The following is a 24,849-nucleotide window of genomic DNA, read 5'->3' on the forward strand; positions in this document are numbered from 1 at the left end:
AGATCTTGGGAGGGATCAGCCCGGACAGCGCCAGCCCAAACTGACCAAGAGGATATTCCATACCGTATGATGTCTGCTCAGACACAAAAGCTAAGAGAAAGGAGCAGGGGGAGAGCATTCCTCATTATGACATTTGTCTTCCAGAGCAACCAGTATGCCTGCCGAAGTCCTGCTTCCCGGGAAGTGGCCAGACATCACCTGCTGATGGGAAATAGAGGATCAAATCTTTTGGTTTCTTTTGCTTCCACACATGGCCTTTGCTTTTGCTTTATTAAACTGCTTTTATCTTGACCCAGGATTTTTTTCCATCTTACTTTCTCCATCCTGCTGAGGGAGTGAAAAAGCGGCTTGGTGGGCACCTGACGTCCAGCCAAGATCAACCCACTACAAAACACATTTTGTATTTTTAGCTGAGTAAAAAGCTGGTGTGAAGACAGCTGGGCTACGAGGACTGGGCAAGTTGCAGAGCCCGTCATTTCTAGGCTGTTTAACCCTGCTTGCACGATACCATTAACATGGGATTGATGGTGGTTTGAAACACTTTCCTGGTAACAGTCCAGCTGCGATGGGCCAGTGTCCATATCAGAGGAAGCAGTGTCGCACCTGGCAAAAGCTGTGCCCGCCTCCTGTTTGTTCTCTGATAAATGGCAAACAGGAGAATGCGCGTACAGTGAACCACCACTCCTCCCCGCCATTTTTGGCCGGACCCATGACCCAGTTCCTTGTCCCGTCAGCTCTTTGGTGTAACTTTGAACATAAAAGAGCCATCTCTGCCAAACCAGGTCAATGCCAGGCTGTTGCCGCTATGGTTTAATAGGTTTTCAGCTGCCTGGATGCAGGCTGTTCCCTTTTGGAGGAGCTTCACAGCCTCATGGAGGAGTGGGTACATGTGTGGCGCAGCCCAAGAAGGGTTCCATTTCGTAAGGAGAACAGGCTCAGCGAGGGAGGTTGGGCTCTTTGTATGGATGTTGCTTCTGCAAATAAAGTGAAAAGTTTTCCAAGGAGCTTTTATTCTTTCTCCACAACCTGCGAGAGCAGGAGGCTGCCTGCAGCGGGGCCCCCCTGCACCCATGCGCCTGCCGGTTGCAGGGGGCTCTGCCCACCACAGCCTGACACGGGCCCTGTTCAGATCGCGTCCTCCACTGCTCCACACAGCTCCTCCGGCCATACTTCTCCTACCACAGGAATTTTATTTTTTTCCACCAGTTTATTTTTACCACAAGTTTTTGCCTTTTTTTTTTCATGGAAATCTGCCCAAACCACTGCCGGAGGAAGGGGCTGGGGCCGTGTGGCACAGCTCTCTGCGTGGCCGCGGGGGCGTTGGCTCCCACGGGCAGCGGGGGCACCTGACGGCCCGGCGGGAGGGCAGGCGGCCGCCCCCGGCCCCCCGCCGCCTCAGGGATGTCGCCCGTGGCGGAGGGAGCCCCCGGGGCACGCGGGCGGCGCGAGCGCGGCTTTCCCGCCACAGGGCGCGCGCCCCCGGCCGGGGCCGGCAGCACGCGCCGCACGGCGCCGCCTCGACCCTCCGGAGCGGGGCGGGCGCGCGGTCACCTGACGCCGCTGCCGCCGCGGCCGCCGCCATTTTGTCTGGGAGGGTAAATGTGAAAGGGAAAGCCGAAGCGCAGGCTGCGGGAGGCGGCAGAGCGGAGCGGGGCCGGGCGCGGCCGGCAGCAGAGGGGTTCGTGGCCGCCGCCCCGCAGAGCAGCGGGCAGGGCCCCCCGCGTCGCGGCGGCGGTCGAGGGGAGCCGGCGAGGCGGAGCCCGGCGAGGACTCCCCCGGTCGCCCCCGGCGGAGCGGAGAGAGCTGCCGGCGTCCTTCCTCTGGGGAGGCTGCGCTCGGCCCCCGGCCGCGGGGAAGCCGCCGCCCCGGCCTTGCCGCCCGCCGCGGCGGGTCCGCGGGGGAAGCCGCCGCCAGGGCCGCGCCGACGATGTCGGGACAGTCGATCACCGACCGCATCACGGCGGCGCAGCACAGTGTCACCGGCTCGGCCGTCGCCAAGGCTGTCTGCAAGGCGACGACCCACGAGGTGATGGGCCCCAAGAAGAAGCACCTGGACTGTGAGTAGGACCCCGCGGGGGCCGCCTGCGGCCTGCGCCCCGCGGCGGGGGGCCGGGGCGGGCGCGCCGTGCCCCGCCGGGCAGCGGCTCGGGCAGCCGGGGCGGCCGCGCTCCCCTCCGCGGCGGAGAGGCCGGAGCCCTGCGCGGTCGCTCGCCCCGGGGAGCTGGGGCGGGGGGCGGGGGGTGCCCCGTAGAGCTGGGCGAACCGGAGCGGCGTGCTCTGCAAAACTTGTGTTACACGTGGAGGGAGCGAGCCTTGTAGCACCCTGTGCGCCCGGGAAAGGGGAATATCCCAGCCGGTGGACCCTTCCCCGCGAGAGCCGCTTAGCTCCTGCCTCTGGGTACAGCGGCGCTTGTTAATCCGCAGCTGGGGAAAGGGTGGGTTACACGGTGTGGTGGCACGGGTGTGGGTGAGGAGGTAAGTTTTTCAGCACTTTTCCGTCCTTATGTGCATCTGGTGAGCTGCAGACGTCTCAGTGTTTCTAACGCTTCCCGAAATACCGTAGATTTCTATCTTAAGGCTCTTGAAATGAGGTAAAAAGACGTGAAGTGAGGGAAAGGGAAGGGCGAAGGTGGACCAGTGCACCTCTCCAGAATGAGAGTATGTTGCCACTGATATATTTACCCTTAATATGTTACAGCTGCTTTCTGTATACCAAAACATGCAGAAAGCTATCCTTGATAAGCTACAAAAGTATCGGTGGTGTTGCTTTGCTTCCGGTTTTGGTGACTGGATAGCAGTTGAAGTTACTGTTTGAGTGCTCTAAAGTGTGCTGAGTGCTTCAAACCTTGTACGTTGTGCAGCGTACCTGCTCACCATCAGTTAAAACCGAAGTGTGTGTGTGTGTGTGTGTGTGTGTTTCCATTAGGGAGAGGAAAGAAGACACAAAGCTTTATGCTGGTTTCTTCAAAGTCAGTAGAGCAGGCTGGTAGTTCTGCAGGACTTGTTCAAGTTGATGGTGCTAAGGGGACTCTGCTGTTCAAGCTCTCAGAAGCAGCGTACTTGATTGTATTTGACGGTAGTTTGGCTCTCTGATGCCATGTCACTCATCTGTTAATACAGAGTTGTGTGAGGGCTTCTGATGTGGATGAAATAGTTAAAGCCAACCAAATAGATCTCTCATTTGTTATTGATCTGAATGAGTGGAATCCAGCTACGTAGTGAATATTGCAGCTACTGTGTTGAAAACAAAAGCCTTAAAACTGGGTAATGGAAAATTTCTTTTTTTTAAAGATACCTTTTTAAAGTTACCTTTTTTTATCTTGTCTTGTGTTCTGCCTGTGGTAGAACAACTTGGTGAGGTAACCCTTGAGTCCAGAAATGGCAACATAACAGGAAGCAGAAAGTGGTGACAGTTTGCTCAATAGTTTGAAAGCTTCTGAAGCTTAAAAGACGAAGGATGTTGTTTGACAATATCCTTAAAATAATGTCATCTGCTTTAAGTTACCATCACAAAATAAGAAAATGGAAACCTGGAAAACCTCTTGAGAATAGCATAAACTGAGATTGCCTTTTGACGATCAAATTCCTTTGAATACCTTTTCATACAAACCTGTTCAGAGCTGTCAGTCTCTTGAAGGTCCCCTGCTCTGTCAGATGAGTTCTGTGTTTTGGTGTAATTCACTTTCTCAGACTTTGGGCAAGACAAACAAAAAGCTTGTGCTGACCTGGTATCTGAAATAGAGGAATGCTTTGGTGGGGTAGGGAGAAAAAAAAAGATGTGAAATATGGTGCCACAAATATCTCTGTGAGGGGTTAAAAAAAAATCCTGATGATCATTCTCCATTGAGCATACCCAGGTGCTGCTTTTCAACCATCTGCAAGCCTTCGCGTGGCACTTCTTATTTTTTCACCTGTACGCAACAATTACTTGTATTATATGTAAGTGGGTAAGATACTAGTTTAAATACTGTAATCTCTGGAAAAATTACACAATGTATTTTCAAAGATACAGTGCAAGTACTTTCCAATTTAAGTAAATTATGAAGGAAAACATAGCTTGGATTTAATGATAGTTGTACCTTGGTTGCTACATGTGTGTGTCATTCAAAATGCTACACCATCTGGTATTACTTGTAATCGCTGCTCAAGAAACGGCTTCACCAAGAACATGTTTTTGAGAGTTGCTGTAGTTGTATTGGGGATTGTGGAGGAGTATCAGTGTGCGCATTCTATTCGGATTAATTCTTAAAACCTCCTTATTGCCAAGTTTCCTCAGCGAGAAAAGCTACAATATTGCAGTATGGGTTTTTACAGGAAGATGTTACACATGCAGTGTGTAAGCTAGTAGTTAAAAGAGTCTTGGGTTTTGTCTGGCTACTAACTTGAAGAGTGAAACACACACACCCTCCAACAAAACAAAAGAAAAAAACCAACCCACCAAAAAACCCAAAACCTAAGCAATATCAATGGGAATACTTGGGGTTTTTTTCCTTTTAAAGTAGGTCACAGTGTCCTAAATAAGTCAGCAAATCTATTTCTGTGGTATTTTGTAATATTTCAGAATAACATAAAATGTTATACAGAGGCTGATCTTTCCTTGTAGGGGAGCACCTGAAGGTCTTGTCTTTTCTTCCCCAGTGCGCGTCCTCTCACTTCCCCTCAGCCTTCTGAGTTTGGGTTGCAGTGGAGTGGGGCTAGATTATGCTTTTGGTGACACATCTCTTGGCTAACCTCTGAAAAGCCATAACAAAACCCAATAAATTAAAGCTGTAGCCAAGTTGGTGACTGGCAGAGTAGACTTGTGTGTAGACCAAAATTTAGAAAAATAGAAATGCCTGTATTAATTGCATCTTAAACTTTTTAAATGAACACTGTAATAAAGGAAAGAGCAACTCCTGTTCAACTTGTATACAGCCCCCTTGGGGGTGGTGCTGGGGAAGCAGTAAATGTTACTCATCAAAACTCCTATATGTATACAGTCTTTGGAAATCTTGTAAGAAGTGATAATTCAGGTACTGTAAAACTGTATTATGTACCAGAATTAGGCTCTGAAGTCTTTTGCTTTAGAAGAAAGTTTGGATTTCCACCAAATAATCACAAACTTTAATTTTTGCCAATAATATCACATTGTGACTGTCACAGTTTAGGGTGGTTTTTGTATCAGCCCATTCTTACTTTTGGCAGTTAAAGCTCATGACTGTCAGGTGAATATTGATGTAGTGTCGTTCTTGCAGAGATAGGTAAGTTGCAATACAGTACAAAGAAATACTCTTGAACTTTTCTACAGGCAGTAAGGTGGTTGTCTTTAATTTGAGGCTCTTTCGTAATCTGTGAAGCTTTTCAATACAGTAATTGAGGAAATTTAACTTGGAAAAAAAGTTAATGTTGGAAATTACAAGCGTGGCTTTTGCTTAAAGCTTTTTAAAAAACGTTACGGGCCATCATGTATCCTTGTTTAGTGGGGGAGTGGGACAGAGTAGCTGAATGTTTTGCTTCTGGTAAAGTAACTAAGTTTAGATTTAGCTATGATATAAATGAAACTTGAAGATTGCTATCAAATCTGCACTATAAGAGCAGGTCGACATAAAAACATTTGTATCAGGCAAGTGCTATCTTTTAATTAGGTCTTCCAGCAAGAATTGTTGCATTCCTTAGGCTACATTGAGAAAGTTTGCTGAAGTGGCTCTTCTGTTTTAGGTTTTTGTAATCTCTAGTTTATGATACAACAAGAAAATTTAATTCTTTTTTCAAGACTGTCAGGATTAAGGATAGTGGTCTTAATTCTTATATCTGTCTTAGGGCAGTTTCAGTCCTGTGACAAAATGGAAGAATTATGGGAATATTAAACAATTATGGTTGTCTTTAACTTAGGTATTTACAGTTCTCTTGAGAGAGATATTCCCGAATCAAGAAAATGATGGCTTTCTTCTTACTTGAAAGTTGAAAAGCATGTCAGTTTTTGCTGGTGTCTGGATGAGAATTTTCCAAAACTTTTTTTTTTTCCTAATATCTGTATTTATGTGTGCAGTTCTCTGAAAAGCTGTATGGTTTTATAGATGATGTGCCAGTACTTCAGATGAGCTGTGGAAGAGAAATTCTCAGTATTCTACTAGGCAGTAAGATTTCCTCAGCTTTTCCAGACTGCTTGAAAACCCCTATGATACTCTTCTGGTTTAAAGCTGTTTGTGTTTTGTGTTTGGTTTTTGGTTGTTTTTTTTTTTCTGCTTTTTCTTTCCAGTGTGATGTTAACATGTTTCTAAATTCCATTCTAGAAATAGCACCACAGTTGCACTTGAAATGATTCCTCTGGGTAATTGGCAAAATGCTTTCAGTTGTAAAGTGTTTATAGAAGTAGTACGATAAGAAAATGAACATCACTTGCCTTACACATTTTATTCCAGTTTTTGCTACCAATATCCATATTACAGTTGCCCAGCTGTCAGTCTCTCAGGTGCATATGTTCCTTTATACTTCCAGGTTTGTGGTGTTAATAGCCTTTTCCTCCTTTGCTGCCAGCTGTAACAGATCCATACGGTTGTTTCTATGTAGATATTCCTATTGCAAACTTAGAAGAATCATATTAGAGAAATGACGCTTGCTTTTTTTTTTTGTATCTCAATTGCTAGAATTGAAGTGATACTAGCTCTTTTATTACTAGCTGTAAAGTAATAATAAAAAAATTGCCTTGAGTAGCCTTATTAAAGGGTCTTTTTAAACTCATGTTTTTGCAATACACTCTTAGGGAAGTCCAGTTTTGGCCTATAAAACGCACTGAAATGGGGTTTTATTTTCTTCCACTATTCATTCTTATTTTGGTATTTTAGCAAAGCTTCGTTTGCCTAAGCATGTGTTCTTCAGTACTGGCAACTGTGGCTTATGTGTTTGTGCATTCAAGGAGATTTTGAAACCGAAGACCACAGTTGTGCTAAGTGTCCTCAATAAAAATTTTCTTCAGGGGAGCCAGTATCTGTTGTCTTCAGCACGTGTCTGAAGTGCGTGGGACTGGCAGTTCACTCCGGTCCTCTAATCTCAAGCACAGCTAGAATTAGACTGAGTAGCCCTACCTATGTGAAATATTTCGTTATGGTTGCTTTTAAAATGGTCAGGCTCACATCTTATAGAAGCAAGTAGCATAATGTGGAAAACCTTACCAGTACTTTTACAGAATTCCTGAACCTGCGCTTCTCAGTCACGCAGAACAACACTTGTGGAATGAAACAGTAATGTAATGAGCTTCTCAAATGTACCAGAGGTCTATCAACTTCCCCGCTGTTACTGTCACTTGACAAAAGACTTTTTAGTCTTGTGTATCAAAGGAGAGGGCAGTTGCTCCCTTCTGAAAGTAGGCATCTGGATAGCTTTTGTGGTAGTGAACCTTTATGATGGCATGATAATCCAAAGTAATGTTGTGTGGTTGGCTGGATTTTTTAATGTGTACGTGGCTTAAGGAGAGGTGATCAGTTACAGCTTTCGATGTAGTTGCTCACAGTAGAATTCCTGTCATGTGCCTGAGCAGCACTATAAGAACACATTTTATATCAGTCTTAGACACAAATATATGGAGGGAATCTCCCAGGTATTCAGCATCAGCTTAGGGATTACTGGAACATCTGCTGGTAGACCTTAGCTTAAGGGAAGGTGACAAGATTGAAATCTCTGTGGAGAGTGCTGGCAAAATATGAATGAATGTAGCTTGGCTGATTTGACTTGAGAGCAGGAAGGGTTTTGTTTTTAACTTGTATCTTCCTTCCCAGTTTCATCTGTTATTTAATAAACGCTCTTAATGTGCTGCTTACAACCTTCAGTGAAAAAATGTGACTTGCTCAGTGGTCATGTGAAGAAAAAGGACTTTGTGCAGAAATACTGTTTTCAGTAGGCTGTCTGTGCGGTGTTTGACCTCAGCAGATCAATGGAATTTCTTCAGCTGTTACCTAGTAGTAATGTTGTAGGTATTTCTCTATATAGAGTTTGTGGGGGTTTTGTGTTGTTTTCTTGTTTAGTTGGTTTTTATAAACAGTGAATGGGAGTTGTAACAGTTCTGTAATGTTTCTGTACTGGTTACAGACACATCAGTTACATGAGAAATACTGAGCAAGATGTAACAGCAGCGTCTTTATAATGCATGCTTATGACATTTCTAAGTAATTCTCTCGGAACACATTAAGGCAAATAAGTCTTCCTAATCCAATCAGTTTATAACAAGTTCTCATTCAGGAGGTGAGGCTCGTGGGTTAAAATTCAAGTTTTGTTAGTGTAAAAATTCTGGAATTGGGACTTCTCATTATATGAGGCAATAATTGTCTATGGGCTGTTTGGACTTCCAGAAATTTTAAAGTACTTCTTAATTTGACACAACATCTGATGATATTACGGCCATGAGTGGTGGGCAGTGTCTATCAAATGACTTGGTTTTTTTGAGAATATTTGTAAATATTGAAATATTTTAATACTACTAAACAGTAAGGTTTTGATGCATAGCTTGCTTAAAACTTATTTTCAGGGCTCTTCTTTTTGTGAAGTTATTTCAGCGTTTTTGTGTTACCAATAAGGATGAAAATTTTCATCTCAACTTGCATGTTTTGTACGTATTTGGAAATGTTTGACATCAGAATGAAATTAGTAGCTTATTAGAATTGGCATTTTATAGCTTTCTACCTTGGCGAGACACTATCTGAAACTCTACTTTGTTAAAATTACTCTGGTTATTAAATTATTCCAAACAGTGCTCCTTAACCAAAGGACTTTATATTCTTAATAAACAGGTCTATAATTAAATTACATCAGTAATATTTTATGTTCACTGGAACAGAGAGAAATTCAAAATGCAATATTTCTATGAAGCGTTTTGTCCAAAACTATCAATGTATGATCTCTAAGTCCATGTTTAAATGGCGTGCGATGATGCAGTCTGGCCTCTGTGTGCTGCTAATAAGACAAGTAAGTTGGCCGTTTCAGCGGAGCTGACAGCTTGGTGTTGAGTTGTTGCCCAGCCTCCTGAGCACCTACCCTGCTTTGAGTACTTACACAGACAAACCACATAAGCAGCAATGCTGCTCTGCAGCCAACAGGCTGCTCACAGGCTTGGCTTAAATAAGAGGCCACAAAGGAAGCTTTTCAAACTAATGTTTGTTTTACGTGCCTTGCCCAGTCCTTAAGGTGTACTTTGATCACACCCGAATCAAATTTAGCTCAGTGAGAGAATAAATGTCTCATGTGCATGTCTTGAGGGGTTTAGAATAGTCCTGGATTCAGTTCTTTGCTCTCTTCTCAGCAAGTGCCTTCACCAGAATTCCCAGGCAGGCTTTTTTCCTCATGTTATCTGCTGTGACCTATTCTGGTTTTGCACCAATACTGAGACAGAGACTTGAACTCCCAAGTTAATGTTCTACTGCTGAGTTTATAATCAGTCTTGAACACAAAGAGGTTTTTTTATATATATACTAAAGCCTGAGACCAGCTATGATCCACCGCAAAATACTCAGTATGTTGGCAATTAGGTTATTTTAGTTAAGTGCAAAAGTGTGTAGATGCAAATTATTGCTCTTAATTCTTACAGAAAAGAGGCTTGTTACAGGTTTGTAGCATCTCATTTGCTGTCATGTGTGTCTGTACTTGAGCTTAAATCAGAGTTGCAGGATACTTGCTGCCTGTTGATCTCATGAGGTATAGAAGTCTCAGCTTTTCCTTGTTTCTATGGTTTTCATTTTTTGTTGGTCTTTTTTGTTAGACTGAGTGACTTCAGGCACTGGGCATCCAGAAGGTCTACACTGGCTTCCAGACCATAACTTGGGCATAGAGTTTCTAGTGGAGCAGGTTATTTATTGATGAGATATTTGGACTCCAAAGGCATTTCAATAATTCTGTAAAGTTCACAATTGGAGTCTTTCAGTAAAATGCAAGGAATGTAAAATTGCTTAGTTATTTCTTAAAGAACTGAAGGTAATGCTTCCAGTATGAATTCTCAATGTAAAAACACAAAATAACGTGATGATCTTCTCTGAGTGTATAACTCATTGTAATACTTTGATTTTTTTTCTCTTTAATTTAGATCTAATACAGTGCACAAATGAAATGAATGTGAATATTCCACAGCTGGCGGACACACTCTTTGAGAGAACTGCAAACAGTAGCTGGGTTGTAGTGTTCAAAGCTCTAATTACAACACACCACCTCATGATGTATGGAAATGAGGTAAGACATGATTAGTTCTGTTAAAGCCTCCTTGACAGCATTTTTAAAAAGTTATCTCAATCTATGAGGCATTAGTTACGTACTTCAGTTTTTCAAAGGTCTTTGTTTTTCCTCTGCTGATGACTGTAAAGTACTTCTCCAGAGAAGAAAATACTCCTTCATTGTTTCAATACCAAAATATATCAGTGTTTGCAATTTACCTGCAGGTATCTGGGTTGGGCTGTGAGGGAATAATGAGTGACCTTTCTAGAATAAAGGCTTGAAAAACTTCTGATGGGCTTTACTTCATTAGGCTAGTACTTATCAGTAAGAGCACAGCAAAAGTCTTGTTATCACTCCATAAATGTGCAGCCAACTCATTAACAGATAAGAATACTTACTAATGGGGGGAGGAATATGGTGGCTAGAATATTTCATCTTTCAAATAATCATCTAATGGGCTAAATCTTGATATGTTGTTGCCATTAACATTCCTCCAAAACAGGTTTCTATTGCGTTTAGTTCACTTAAATTATTTCATCACTGTTCATGAAAAGCTTCCCAGGCAATAACATTGCATTAGAAATGCAGCTTCTCTTACATGGTCCTTCTCTTAAAAACTAAACTTTGTCTTGGTCAGGTGACAGTTTAGTCCTGAACTTGTGTGTAGTCATTTTCCTAATAAATGACTGTTGGCTACTGGTAACGTTGAGATGATAATTCTTAAAGGTACTGCTTCCAGCCATTAAACTGCTCTGAAAACTTAGTGTTGCCTCCTCTCTCCAAAGCTCTGTGAACTTAATTGAAATTACTTGTAAAACGTAGTGTGCTCTTTGTTAACACTTACCCAAGTTATTTATGTGCTTAAATTGTAGTTTCAACAGATAATAGGCTGAAATTAGAGGATAATATGAAGTAGAATTCACTGCTTGTTCCAAGTATAAAGCTAAACTGGATGGTGTAAGTCAGTTTGTATATTTCATTCTCTCTACCAATACAGTTCATATCTACACACTGAAACTCGCAAGAAAAAAAAAAAGACAACTGAACCATAGAAAGAAAATCAAAACCTAGAGTTGTGGGCTACCAGTCGGTATCTTTGCCCATACAGCGTTTTGTAGTGGTAGAAGAGTTGAGTTTCTATGTCTGTACCTAAACTGCTGCTCAGCTTTGAATGGGTGCATTTGAAACTTGAAAAATTTCAGGTTGCTTTGTATCTGCTGATAGAATGTGTCTGGACTACTAGTTCTGTAATCTCAGGTGCAACATGAGTGTACTTCTCACTCTTCTAATACATTAAAAGAGGCCTTTTTCTTAAACAGAAAAAATTACCAGGTGTTGAACTTCTGTTTTAAGTACAAGTAAATCTAACAAAGTCAAAATGTTGTCTGAGCAATCAGCCATCTTGCAGTTTCTTGTTTAACCTAACTGCCTGTGTCTTGTGATGAACTCCTCTCACCTGTACGTTGTGCAATGCAAGACCCCTGTATCTGGAGAGTGAGAGTTAGCCTTGGCCCTTTTAAAACAAGATTCAGAACAGTAGCTAATTTTGAAATATGTATAGACACCTTTTGAATATCACTGTTCTGTTCCTGATCGTGTTCCAACTGTTTTTCTTCTTCTGTATCTCTTTGAATGCAGTATTAAGATGTACAAAGACCAGATAAATCGACTGGAAAGCAGAATAAGAAGTTAAAACAGTGCCAGAGCTGTTGGTAGGCAAGCTGCGTGTTGTAGACTTGTGTGAACTCCGTAGCTATAGGCTGAGAACACATATGGAGTTACTGATGAGGTGGTACGTGACAAGTTGGGGAATCATTTGGGCCCCTTGAAAGGTGAAAGCACTGCTTTCAGTTTAAATAGCAATTGTGAGAAGAATTTTCTTGTTGCTGTGCTAAGCCTTCATTACAGTTCCCAAAGAGCAGGTGCTATACCGGGCCTGACTGAAAAAAATGCTGTTTTGCAGAGCACGATAGTCCAGACTGGGCAGGCAGGTGGATTTTCCACCATGAGGGGTGCTGTGGCAGCAGAAGGATTCAGACCGAAGTTTTAACAAGTCCCTTAAACCATACTGATCACAATCCTCTTTTATGGACTAAAACACATACAAAGAAACAAAAAGTCAATACATCGCAATCACAGGAGTCTGTGTGGAACAGTGGCAGAGAAACTTTTAGAACTACCTTGCTATCTGGATGTGTTTGTCTCTTACTCTTGTGTTATTTATGGAGCCAGCTATTATTTGTCAAAACTTAAATTTTATTTAGTCAGTTCACTACATTTTATATACGTATATAGTGCTGCTGCTCACCACAGTTCCAGAAGCATTATTGTTACAAATTACTTCTAAACTTTCTAACTAAGCCTGCTTCCCACTTCTACAGCACCAGTAGATCTATGCAAACCTTGGGAGCTTGGATAATGCAAGTGGTATTTTTGTGTTTTCCAGCTTGTCTGTTCTAAACTAACAAAGTTAACCTAAGCAGCTTCCTTTAGGATTGTTAATCTCTTATTCATGGACAGTGATGTCTTTTTTTTCTAGTTTAAATTTATGATTTTGCCAAATAGAATATTGGATTTCAGAGGCTTTGCTAATCAGCAGCTTCAAGTTTTGCTTTAAATTTTTCCCTTTTGACTGATTTCTGTTCTTGATAGAAGTTATTTAGAAACAGTTACACGGTAAGTGTAGTTTTCTTGTAATATGCTTAAATGTTTTGACTGTCACAACAATGATATTCTCAACTTTTTCTTCACCAACAGCGCTTTATCCAGTATCTTGCATCCCGAAACACTTTGTTCAATTTAAATAACTACCTGGACAAAAGTGCCATGCAGGGTAAGGCTCTTTCACCGAAGGAAATAACTGTACTGATTTTTTGCTTTGTGATAATGCCTGTTGTGTGCTCTAGGAGACAAATGACATTTAAGTGAAAGGGTATTGTGACTTAAATTGCACAAGACACCAAAGGGTGTCCAACCAAGAATGTAGACACAAGGAAAGTGAGATTTTGAGTTGCCTAGCTGGGTGCGGGAAATTTCTGTAACGTATGTATAATGCATACGCAGCTGTGAATTTAAAAAAGTGAATTCTTAACACTGACTGATGTTAAGATAATAAGCCTGATGAATATTAGCACAACAATCTATTCTTGCTGTTGCATTTTAGTGCATTTAGTGCATTTTAGTGTCTCAGGAGTACATATTTACTGTGAAGGTGCACGGAATGGTGGCTAGAATATGCTGTATATTGAGAACTCCCTCAAATCTTTGAGAAGTCTTTTAATTGCTTGCCAATGGTAGAGAACATTTTTTGGTCTTTATGTGGTTTTTGAGGCATTGAGATAAGTTACCAAAGCCTCCAGCATTTTATGAGGAATACATTTTTAGTCTAATTTCAAGAACATCTTAATAACAGCTGCTTGGTTCTTGTCTAATATTTTAATATGTTTATTCTAATAATTGCAATGAATGCTTTGCTGATCTCAGGTGGTTAGGAAGAAAGTGTAACATTACATCTCAAGGTGAAAAATAGTGGATCTCGTGACTTTGGAAAGTGCCTATGAAGAGCTTTTTATGCCAGTTGATACAAAATGGGCTAGTAGGAGAATAGTTCTTGAAAACAAAAGAGACTGTACCCCTTCAAAATGTCTAACTTAAGAATGCTTAACTTCTAGGCTATGATATGTCTACCTTCATTAGGCGATATAGCAGATACTTGAATGAAAAAGCACTTTCATATAGACTTGTAGCAGTTGACTTCACCAAAATGAAAAGAGGGTAAGACTGTTACTGCTTCATTTATTTGGTCTTTCATACTCTGGGGGGAGGGAAATGCCAGTTGTTCTTGACCTTATCATGGATTGCTATTCCTTTTGGCCCTGTGAAGCAACATAGTATTGCTGAAACAGAGTAGTATGTTGAGTTTTCTTCGTAACTTGTAAATGTGTCTTCTACTCTGTGTAGGATAGATGGAGTGATGAGAACCATGAATGCTGAAAAGCTGCTGAAAACCCTTCCAATCATACAGAACCAGCTTGATGCACTCCTTGATTTTGATGTAAGTACTGTAAGCTCAGTGTTAGGTAGCGCTCTCGTTTTGAGGTGCGAGTTTCATTATTCTGTTAAATACTAATTTACTTTTTCCTTGCTCTCTACACAGGCAAATCCAAATGAACTAACAAACGGTGTTATAAATGCTGCCTTTATGCTCCTCTTTAAAGATTCCATTAGACTTTTTGCAGCATACAATGAGGGGATTGTTAATCTTTTAGGTATGTGAGAATTTTTTTTGCTTTTGAACTTTTGTGAAAGATATTGAGAGAACTAAAGAATACAGACTACTTCTGACTGCAGTTTCCTAATAAATTCTCTGCTTTGTTATCATTAAATTAAGCCTGTCTTACTTTCAGTTAAGTTCACTTTAAGCCAACTAGCATAGGCTTAAACATACACTTTACCTAGAAAAATACATCTTGAGACAGAAATTGAAACGAGAGGGAGACTGGTGAGAATAAAAAAAAGATACCATAAATGTGCAGTGGATAATCTTTGCAATTGTACTGTACAAGTATTAGTGAGATACCTGGTATTTTGAGTATTTGGTTTAGTCTCTGTATGACTGACTTCTGGTTTCCCATACTTTTTATGGCTTGACTGTTCACCTTTACCTGGTACCTGAATCTACATGAGCCTAGCAGATGACATGTAGGGGTTTTTTGTGCAAGAGTGATAAGCTCTTAGCAAAGCCTTATAATGACTATTCAAGCAAATTTCTGAATGAAAACTGCTGATCAGTTTGCTCTGTTAATCCATTAGTTTTTACTCAGTGAAATATCTATAAATATATAAGGCAAGACCATAAAAAGTGAAGGATGTTGTTGATAATCCTTTTGATAGGTCAGTTCAGTATATGTACCACTTCAGTAGCTGTTCTGGTGTCTTTTGGATATTGAGCCCATTTACAAACATCAAAACGTATTGATACAGTGTCTAAAAATGTAAATATATACCAGGAATATTTTCAAATGATAAAATATGTCTCATTGCCAGCTAATAAGCTGACTTCTTGAAAAAAATCATAATAGCTAATTTAACAATTGGTGATTCATGTCTATGCTTAATAAAGCTTTGCGTTATATTCTAATATACTGAAATAGGAAAAAAAATGCTATTTTTCTTCGTCGACTTACATGAACACTTGACACCTTTTGTAGTAAATTTAAAAATCTGCATAGCTTTGAGTTACTCTTGTCTGTTCTTTCCCTGAAGCTTGTCTCAAATTAGCTTGTAGAATACCATGTCAGCTTTTTGCTGGGAGGGTGTTAATCTTACAAGAATTTTATTTGCATCCTCAGAAAGATATTTTGATATGAAGAAGAACCAGTGCAAAGAAGGCTTGGATATTTACAAAAAATTTCTAGCCAGAATGACCAAATTGTCAGAATTCCTCAAAGTAGCAGAGGTAAATAAATCTACATTTACAGAAAGGATATAATTTAGCTGTCTATACTGGTACAGTAGTCTGCATTCATAAAAACAGCATCACAAACAGGTGAATGTTTGCTTAACTTTGCTATACAAGGAAGTATTGTACAGGTTAGGTATTTTAATGATTGTATATGTTTATTAACATGAAGTGAGACTTTTGGATATCCTTTTTATTAGCCAGACAATGTAGTAAAGTTTCTGAAGTTTTGTTATAAATTTAATGAATGGTCCAAAATGTATGAACTGAATGTTACAGCCTGTTTACAGTGCTCTCCTTTACTGTAACTGCTAAAAATGGAGAAGTAGTTCCAGTAAGCAATGTGGGTGTGTTTCTAATGCTCCCAGTAAGCTTTTCTACATGAAAGTTAGGCTGAATTAAAAGCTGGGTTTGTTTTGAGATGTAATTCAACGCACTTGGGATTTCTAAGGTGTATTCCTAGTGAAACTTGTACCAGTTCAGAAAGTTATGAATATCCCTTTTTTAATATGTTAGTCTTCATGTAACATGCAGACATCACTGTTTTTTATTTGTGCTGCCACTGCATGTAGCAATTAACTTTTTTTTCTTCTTTTTTTTGTAAACCCAGCAAGTTGGAATTGATCACGGTGACATTCCAGATCTTACTCAGGTCAGTGTAAAATATCATATTGATTAACCCAATTATTTTGTTCTTGACATTTTAAATGGTTTGTGTATCATAGTAATAATTCATCTTGAGAATGTATTCTCTTCTATGTATTTATATACGGGAAATGTGTGGTGACTTTCCCACACTTTAAATGCACTCAGTACTTTGCAGTTCTTCATAAGATTTTTTGATTGTTTAAAGCAATAAAACTCACAGAAAATACTTTTCAAGAACTTCTGTTTTTTATCACAGAGGTAAGCCACGAGCATCTTGCCATGCCCTGAATAAAACTTTCCATTTCAGTGTAACTTGATGTCTTCCAACACACTTAAAGATTACAGTTAGTTCAGTCAAAATTTTTTTCTTTCCCCTGAGATCTGAATAGATTTGATGTTTCTATGTTAGCACTTAACGCTGGCTTTGATATTACTCAGTAATACAAAGGACATGCACAATACAGGATGTGCACTGGAAAATTTTAGTCTAAAAGGTGGAATGCAGGGGAACACCTTCTAGTGAGGATAAACTGAGGGGCAGAAAGGAGGTGAGAAAGAGTTTGGGCTTAAGAACAGGAAACACTGACAGTCCACAGAAGTGCGCAAAGTTGTTATTTGCAAGTTTCTTCAGTCAATAGGGATGTTGTATTTCTAACGTAGAACCAAGCCAACAGGACAGGGGTATTTGTCATTCTTTCTGTAGCACAGAGTAACCTGGTGGGTAGAATAAATGGCAGTCTGTCAGACTCGGGCAGTAAGTGAAGTGCCTTAGCGGTCTACAGTACTCAAGCTGTTTAAGTGAAGTCAGTGTGAAACATTTGAAATCTAATGTGTAAACTCTGAACAGTCACATGAGGTCTTAAATTCCCTTTATGATGTAACTTTCATGGACTAATCATGCAAAAATATATCTACTCTGAAGCCTGAATATCATCAGTGTCTTTTTAATATTTTTAATTTTTTAAAATCTAAACCATAAACTTCCATCATCAGTGTTGTTCGTTACTGCTTACAGTATGATTTCCAATTAAAATCATACATGTTTCAAAGTACAGATGTCTAATATTTGCTCCTAGGAAATTAATATTAACCCCTGTAAGAACTTCTAGGCCTTTGTGGTAGGAAAGAACTGTGACACTAATGAGCAAGGTAAGAGCAGGTAATGAGTAGTTTGAAGTTTTCTGTTGGTGTTTGATCTTAGCATCTTACTCTCTTTTGATTAGTACTGCAGTATTCAGCTGGTCTGTATTATGCTAATCAAATTATACTCAAGTCTAAAGTTATACTTCACTGGGCTTGTGTGCACTTGTCTGGTTAATTGGGTCATTATAAGACTCCTCAAAGCAGGGTTTGTTTTATTTACTGAGAGAGATTATTTAACTTCATCGTTTTGCTGCTTTCTGTATCTGAAACTTTCAGTGAGCAAAACCCTTTATATCTGCTGTTCTCACAACATGTTTTTCTCATAGCTCAGCTATTTTGTTGTAAGTGCACTTGGCTGTGAAAGGCAACTCTCTGAGCTGTGGTGGTAGGTGTCCGCACCCTGTGTATCTTGGCCATTTTGGTGCCACTGTTAAGCGTTTCGCTTCCATAGTAAATTTCATGGTGTTTAGTAAGAGTTGTATAATTGTACATCCATTTAGTGTCACATTAAAAAAATTTGCCAAAATTTCTTAATACTAGGCTTTCACAAAAATTTAATTTTCAGTGTGCTTATGTTTCTGAAATAAGTTCAGACACGGTCATGTCTTTTCTTTCTATTCTGGTTTACCATGATTGGGTGTCCTTCGTCCCCCCACCCCCATACTTTGGTTACGTTTCTGGTATATATTCTCTCTGTGCTATGCACATTTCAGAGTTTCCTTAAACCGTTCCTGACAACAATGATTTTATGTTTTTTAGGGGTTTATTATTACTGCTGCTGTATAACCATTTTTCTTCCTTGATTCTAACATTCACGCTACTGCCCCTTTTGCCAGTTCCTATTAAAAAAATATTTTACTTTGTAGGTGCCCTGTTCCACAGTGGTATTGCTTACAGTTACAGCTATAAACAGAAAGAATTTCATGAATGTAACTGGGTCATTTTCCTCTGTACGGATGTCAGTCTGTCAGATGTCTTTGGGTGGGGGAAGGGAGGCTGAGTCATAAAATAATGGGTTTTTTCAAGTCATAATGTCTATATTAGCTCAGATGTCTTTTCTGACATGAAACTGCTAAGATCTGTTCACTCAGTTTCATTCTGATGTTTTGTTGGATGTCTGCAGCACTGAGGAAGTTCAGAGAAGTCACTGGTTTGGTTTTAGGTTTTATGGTTGAGGGGGTTGTTTAGCAGGTTTTCGAAACAGTAAGTATAGAATATGCTTTTTCCATACAGTTAAGTTTTTAGAGTGGCCTTAAACAAAAAAAACCCAAACCACAAAAAAGGCCAATGAGGAAACACTTTCTGGGATTAGGGTATAGTCCTCTTCTATTAAGGTTATCTATCTAGCTGTGTCATGCAAAGCATTTTGCAAACTACTGTTCCTCCTGGAAGGTAAATGTATGGGGTTATTTTGGTGGTTTGTGGGGTTTGGTTTTTTGGTTTTGTGGGGGTTTCCCCGCCCCCCCCCCCCCCCCCCATAACTTTCCAGAAAGGTATTTCAGGATGTTCCCCCTTGGGTTTTAGCTGTCCAGTTTGAACACTGAATTTACTCATGACCAGTTGTTGAGGTAACTACACTGTCTTAGCTTACCTAGCTCTATTTATAGAAAGAAACATCAACTCAGGCTTAACTTTAAGACAAGCAGTTTTATAGGATTATTCTAATTGCTTTTCTTTGCATCTCTTGTAGCTTGAACTGGCCTCTGCTGAATGTGGGAAGCAAGAATTGTGTTCAATATTTCAGAGGGGAGCTTGCCAAAGCCTTGTGTGATTAGTATTTTTCCTCTTTCAGGAAATACTTTGGTGTAGCTTTTGGTACAGAAGGGCTAGCAAGGGCAAGCTGGTTTCTCTTCTAAACCGTACCCATCAAATCTGTTGTACCCAGTGCAAGTTCACAAGTGGTAAGAGAGGCTTAATGTCTCTGAAAGCCTGCCAGGTGAGGAGGACTGAGCTGGCAAGTAGATTAAAACTTTGGATGTCTATTCCCTTCATCTGCATCTGCAGTAGGATTTGTTTCACTTGTTTTATCGAGTATGGGCTATGTAGTCAAAAGCCACAAGAGCAGTGTGGCTAGAATAGCCAGGCAGTGAACTCTTCCAAAAGTGCCAGCCTAATTATTTTGCTCAATGGTGGTTGTTTTTATAGGGTGACTTGGAGAAATCTTGCTTCTTACTAAGACTGTGTAATCCATATGAGGTTAGAATTTATTCTGAGCTTTGAAGCTGTTCCCTTTGGTATAGAAGAAATATTTCTGTATGGATACAATTACGTGGCAGAAAGAAAACAGGTTATGATTGGCACTTATTTCTTGTTCTCTGTAGGGACCAAAGCAGCTCTGGTGTGCTTTAGTTCTGTATGTTTTACAATTGCTCTTTTCTGTTGACGGCCAGTTAAAATCTTTGTCTTGGGTGCTGAGTAATGTCATGGCTTGGCTCTCAAAAGTCTTGGTAAGCTTATGAGTATTGGTTGCCTAAAAGTCACTGAGGTTGTCAACTTTTAGCTGAGGTGTTTAGTGCCTGACTTCCTGCTAGATTTAGGTGGTGAGAAGCCTGTTTATTGGCATCTTCTTCATTGCTTTAATAACAGCTTAATGTTTCAAAACTTCTCACAGGTAATGCTTTCGGGGGGGGGCATGAGATTCACCAAAAGACAACTTCATTTGAAGTGATGTTGCTAGTTTCTAATGAGTCAGGCTACCAAAGGCTTTGGAGTAATTGAGTTGGTTTATTGTGTGGTCATGTGTTGAATAGCTACTCACTCTGCAGTGTGTTGTTGGGATCAGCTGCAATTTGATTGCATTTTTATCAAACCTAACATCCTGTTGTAGTCAAGTGTTCCTAATGCAAGCCTTTGTAAATTTTTGAAGGGAAAGTGATTGGCTTTTCATTGTTATGGGGGAAAGGGGATCACAAATGCAAAGGCTTCATTTTGGTACTTCTGTAAGTTTAAGGGAGTGCTGCTTAATCATCTGTGATGATTGGATTAATCTTAAGATAGCAAATGCTGTTGCCAAAAGCAAGAACACAGTTTGTGTACACAGAAGCAGACCTACTCTGGGGGAATCTTTACTTTATGGCTCTGGTGCCAATCCTTTTAAAGAACCACAACTGCGTAGACAGAATCAAAGTGTGCAGGATGGCAGCAAAACCCAAAAGCACAATTATTGGTGTGTGCAGTTTGGTTTTAGTAGGTGAGGAAACTAATCTGTGTACTGAACTATGACGTGTTGTCTAGAAGCGCTGTTTTATAAATACTTTTAACTTCAGGCACCCAGCAGCTTGCTTGAAGCACTGGAACAGCATTTGGCTTCTGTGGAGGGAAAGAAAACAAAAGAAGTCTCCGCTGCCAGCAGGTGAGCACCCAATGAATTATAACAATACTTATGCTTAGGATTTGTTATCTTCATACTAAGAATTTTCAGGATTCAGTCATTTGGCATTCTCCTTGAATTTTATTTTCTTCCAAACATATCTTCCTAGAAGTATAAATGAAGAGTCTAGTGAGTAATAGCTCAGTCAAATCTAGGTATGTCTGCCTGTGTCTCTGACAGACTTTTCTTATTATGCTTTATTAAACCGCTGAGATGAGACTCAGTTCTTTTTAGTTTTTTCTTGGTTGAAGTCCTTTGGCTTATAAGACTTCTGAGGTATTTGGATTTTGAAGCTTTTTCTACACAAGATAGAATGGTATTTATCTTTATTTTTTCATTTAAGATAATGGAATTTATCTTAACCTGCTTATAGAAGTTCTTCAGTCCCTTTTCAGGTGCTTTGTGCTAGCAGGAATTATGTTATTCTTTCTGTCAAGTACAGTATCTATATATGAACAGAACTTCTGACTGAAGAGTGAGGGATCTCTTTTGGTGTAGGCATTCTACCACAAAAACTTGATAAATCTTCTTAAATGTATCAGTGTAAGCTACATTCCTGAGTTGTTACCTTGCTCTTCAGATTTTTACTTTATTTGCAAGTACCTGAGGGTTCACTGCCATAGTATTCTGCAAAAAAGTATACTATGTAGAGAATAACTTCACTGCTTTGTTTACTGTTGTATGTATAATACATACAAACATGCTTTCTGTCCTCATGCTACTTGAACGGAATAGAATTCCAGTCTAGTTTATATGACCTTGAAGAAAAAAGACAATGCGTACGTTCTGCACTTTCCAGTTCATACCTACTGAAGCCTGAAGGAGTAATCCTGTATTGTTACACCGCTTATTCACCAAACTCGTCATTATTGGGGTGTCTGCTTTTCTCTGCCAGAGAGTAAGGGAAGACTGGAGTGAAGAGGGAATGATACACAACTAGATAAGGCCCTTGATGATTGAACTGAGTGATGTATACCTGATGGTTTATCTTAATGAAACTTATTAATTATTACTGTTTTTAGAGCTAGTGCCCTTTCCAGTGCTGTTTCTACACTTGCCAATACAGGAATGTCACTTAGCAGGATGGATGAGAAGGAAAAGCAGCAAGCATTGGAGGAAGAACAAGCTAGACTGCAGGCACTTAAGGTACTATGTTTTACAAGTTTGTATTCAGAGTTGGTTTTTTTTTTTTCTTTAACTAGATATAGGTGATAACCAAGATTTGGCTTAAAATAGTGTATGGTGGGGGAACTCTCATCTTGAGAGGGCAAGGCATGGTTCTGTGAGATGCACGTGTGATGGCTGCCAGTATTGGGTGACCCTTCTACCTGGAGTATGGTCTGAATGGCACGCAGCTGATACAAATAATTTATTTTCTTCCTTACAAGAGACTTTTATTTATCTCAAAGATTCACAGAATGAGTATACAACATTTCTAGGTTATGTCTCAGCAGCTGAACATACAGAATTGCTATTGTAAGACTGATTATTGGTAGGAGGGAATTATTTTTCCCCATCACGTATAGATTATGGCTTTATTGTGATTTTTCAGTCATGTTATTGATAACGAGAATGTATGCTATACTTCTGCCCATGTTTAACTGCTCTTATTTATTAAAATTAATTTGTGATTTAATTTGAAAAACTGTTTGAAATTATATGTATTTAGGTATAACTTATGGACTTTGATTTTCTTTCAAATGTATTATTTAGCGTATTCTCTGGATTCCTTAACTTTCCTTTGCTCATTGGTACTTGTTGAGTAGTCCTTGGTAACATCCCTCTCAAGGCCTGAATCCTGGCCTTTCAGGTCCTTTTAACCCCTTTATAACACTGTTTCCTGAGAACATAGTATAAAATCTTGAACGAGGCAAGGTGCTTCTCTTGCTGAAAGCTGAATCTGTGGTTCTGTCATGTCCCAGGCACATGGAAGTGGGGCAGTTGGAAATTTTTCTTGTGTTGCTTTAACATCTCTAGACCCACAAAACCAACGTAGCAACTCTGCTCATGTCATCTGGAGGCCACACTGAGAACCTTAAAACTATTTGGAGTGTGAAAGTAAAATTTGATGGTAATGCAGAGTTGAGTTTCATCTTTGGGATTATAGAGGTTTATTGAAGATTCTCTACTTTCCTGACTTGGTGTAAGGCATATTTTTTAAATCGGTGTGAAGCAGGTATTTTGCTATTAGACTAGCCTTAGCGTGCCTTGCTGCCTACTGCTGAACTGTTTCGCTTACTTTCAGCAAGCGTTGTGATGTTATTTGTTCGGGGGTTTTTGGGTGGGGTTGGCTTTTTTTTGTTTTCAGGAGTTGGATCAGATGTCTCCCTCTTTGCTGTCCCACTTCTACTGTAGTAGGACTTGTAGCTGCTGTAACTGAATAATTAAATTGGTTGATACAGATTTTCATTTGGGGGGTGGGGAAGCTTACAAGCTCATTCGGTGTTTTACTTGAGGAATGTAAGCAGTGTAAAACATACACCTGTGCTTTGACCTGTGCTGTATAAATGCAGTGGGCATATCTAGAAGTAACAAAGTATGTAAACCTAAAGTTAACAAGGTAAACTAGACTTTTCTTTTGCTAAATAGAAGCACCACCATATGGATATTGTTAGGATGCACGTTCTCAGTCTGATTTCTGAACATCTGAATTGAACTATAAAGAGATCATAACAGCAGAGGGAGATGGGTGTTCCTGAACAAAGGTCCGTTGACCTGTTTCTCTAAGTGACGATGAAAGCAGCCTAGAATATGTAGCTTGACTAGAAGTGTTTTACGTCTAAGCAGTTACAAGTAATTTGAAAAAATAATTACTGAAATCATCAAGTACCACATTGACTTTAAAAGGTTTTGTTAAAATAAATACTCTTAATTTCAATCATCTTTCTGCTTTCAGGACATTACAGAAGACTGTTTTATTTATTAAGACCATAATTAAAATTTCTTCTTGCAAAAGGGGTTTTCAGGACTGAGGGGTTAATAAATTAATTAAACTAAAATGCAAACTGTGTATCTCATCTTTCAGGAGCAGCGATTAAGAGAGATTTCTGTAGTATCAAATTCCACTTCCACATCAGCATCTCCAAGCACCTTATCAGGAAAGAGTGTGAATACCACTGTAGCTGTTGACTTCTTTGCAGTACCAGCACCCACAACAAATAGGTGAGAGAGACTTTGCTTTCTGAAGCAAGCAGAAATTACTGCATTGGCCTGTAGCTCTGCAATCAACTGCAAAGCACTGATCCTAGCTACTTCTCAAGGATTTTTCAATAATAACCTTTTGCTGTTGTGTTCACAGGAATTTTGGTATCAGTCAAGAAGTGCTTAATTACTAGTTTTGTACTACTATTATTGATGGGCTGGTAGTGAACAAGAGGAAGTGAGATTGGTATGAGTGTTCGTATAACACAAGAATACAATGCCTATTATGTATCTTCATGTTTCTCTGTTTTCTTATTCAGCATGCCCAACCTTTCTAGTGATCTTTTTGATCTTCAGCCTGCATTTGTTCCAACTGTGCAGAGTACTCCAGCTATATCAACATCAGCAAGCAGTGCTTGGGGAGGTGAGCTGATACAGTGTCTAAATGATGGGTGAATTCTTAGAATACAAGAATAAAATACAGAGTCATACTTCATTGAATCTATATCTTAAACCTTAATTACTTTGCATTCAAACACTTCTATCCTTGACAGAATATACAGTAAGTTCTCTGAAAGCTCTGGCAAACTGTTACAGAGAAGTTACTTTTGTTTAACACATAGCAGTAGTGTCAATATGCAGTAGATGGAATGAAGGAGCTATTCAATAAAGGGGACAGGTAGATGAACTGTAACTAAAAATCAAACTTTAAAAATGCTGGGAAATGTAAACTAAGCAGATGTAACTGAAAATATGCTGGACTAGTGTTTCCATTCCATTAGTAATGTTTAATATCCTTTTCATTTAAAAGGTGTTGGTGACTTCAGAGTTCTTATAACAAAGCTGCTGTTCCCTGGGCACAGCATTCTCTGTACCCTCATCCATCCTTCTAAAGAATAGTCAGGATAGGTGT

General features: G+C 39.9%; 1 protein-coding gene across 7 annotated transcripts in view; it reads left to right on the top strand.

The window, feature by feature from the left end:
* Positions 1 to 1,574: 1,574 nt before the first annotated feature.
* LOC130158624 (phosphatidylinositol-binding clathrin assembly protein-like) overlaps positions 1,575 to 24,849 on the top strand; it is a 34,004-nt gene continuing 10,729 nt past the window's right edge. For 3 of the 7 annotated variants that reach the window (XM_056359399.1, XM_056359400.1, XM_056359401.1), the window contains exons 1-12: positions 1,577 to 2,057; positions 10,049 to 10,191; positions 12,931 to 13,006; positions 13,845 to 13,947; positions 14,134 to 14,227; positions 14,330 to 14,441; positions 15,525 to 15,631; positions 16,245 to 16,286; positions 20,692 to 20,777; positions 21,818 to 21,941; positions 23,821 to 23,957; positions 24,257 to 24,360. In XM_056359399.1, the coding sequence (XP_056215374.1) occupies positions 1,928 to 2,057; positions 10,049 to 10,191; positions 12,931 to 13,006; positions 13,845 to 13,947; positions 14,134 to 14,227; positions 14,330 to 14,441; positions 15,525 to 15,631; positions 16,245 to 16,286; positions 20,692 to 20,777; positions 21,818 to 21,941; positions 23,821 to 23,957; positions 24,257 to 24,360 (1,258 nt within the window). In that variant the 5' untranslated portion in view covers positions 1,577 to 1,927. Of the gene's footprint in view, positions 2,058 to 9,444; positions 9,482 to 10,048; positions 10,192 to 12,930; positions 13,007 to 13,844; positions 13,948 to 14,133; positions 14,228 to 14,329; positions 14,442 to 15,524; positions 15,632 to 16,244; positions 16,287 to 20,691; positions 20,778 to 21,817; positions 21,942 to 23,820; positions 23,958 to 24,256; positions 24,361 to 24,849 lie in introns of those variants that run through there. The other 4 variants (XM_056359405.1, XM_056359402.1, XM_056359404.1 and 1 more) reach the window with 4 other exon arrangements.

Source organism: Falco biarmicus, chromosome 14 (assembly GCF_023638135.1).
Source record: "Falco biarmicus isolate bFalBia1 chromosome 14, bFalBia1.pri, whole genome shotgun sequence".
NCBI lineage: Eukaryota > Metazoa > Chordata > Aves > Falconiformes > Falconidae > Falco > Falco biarmicus.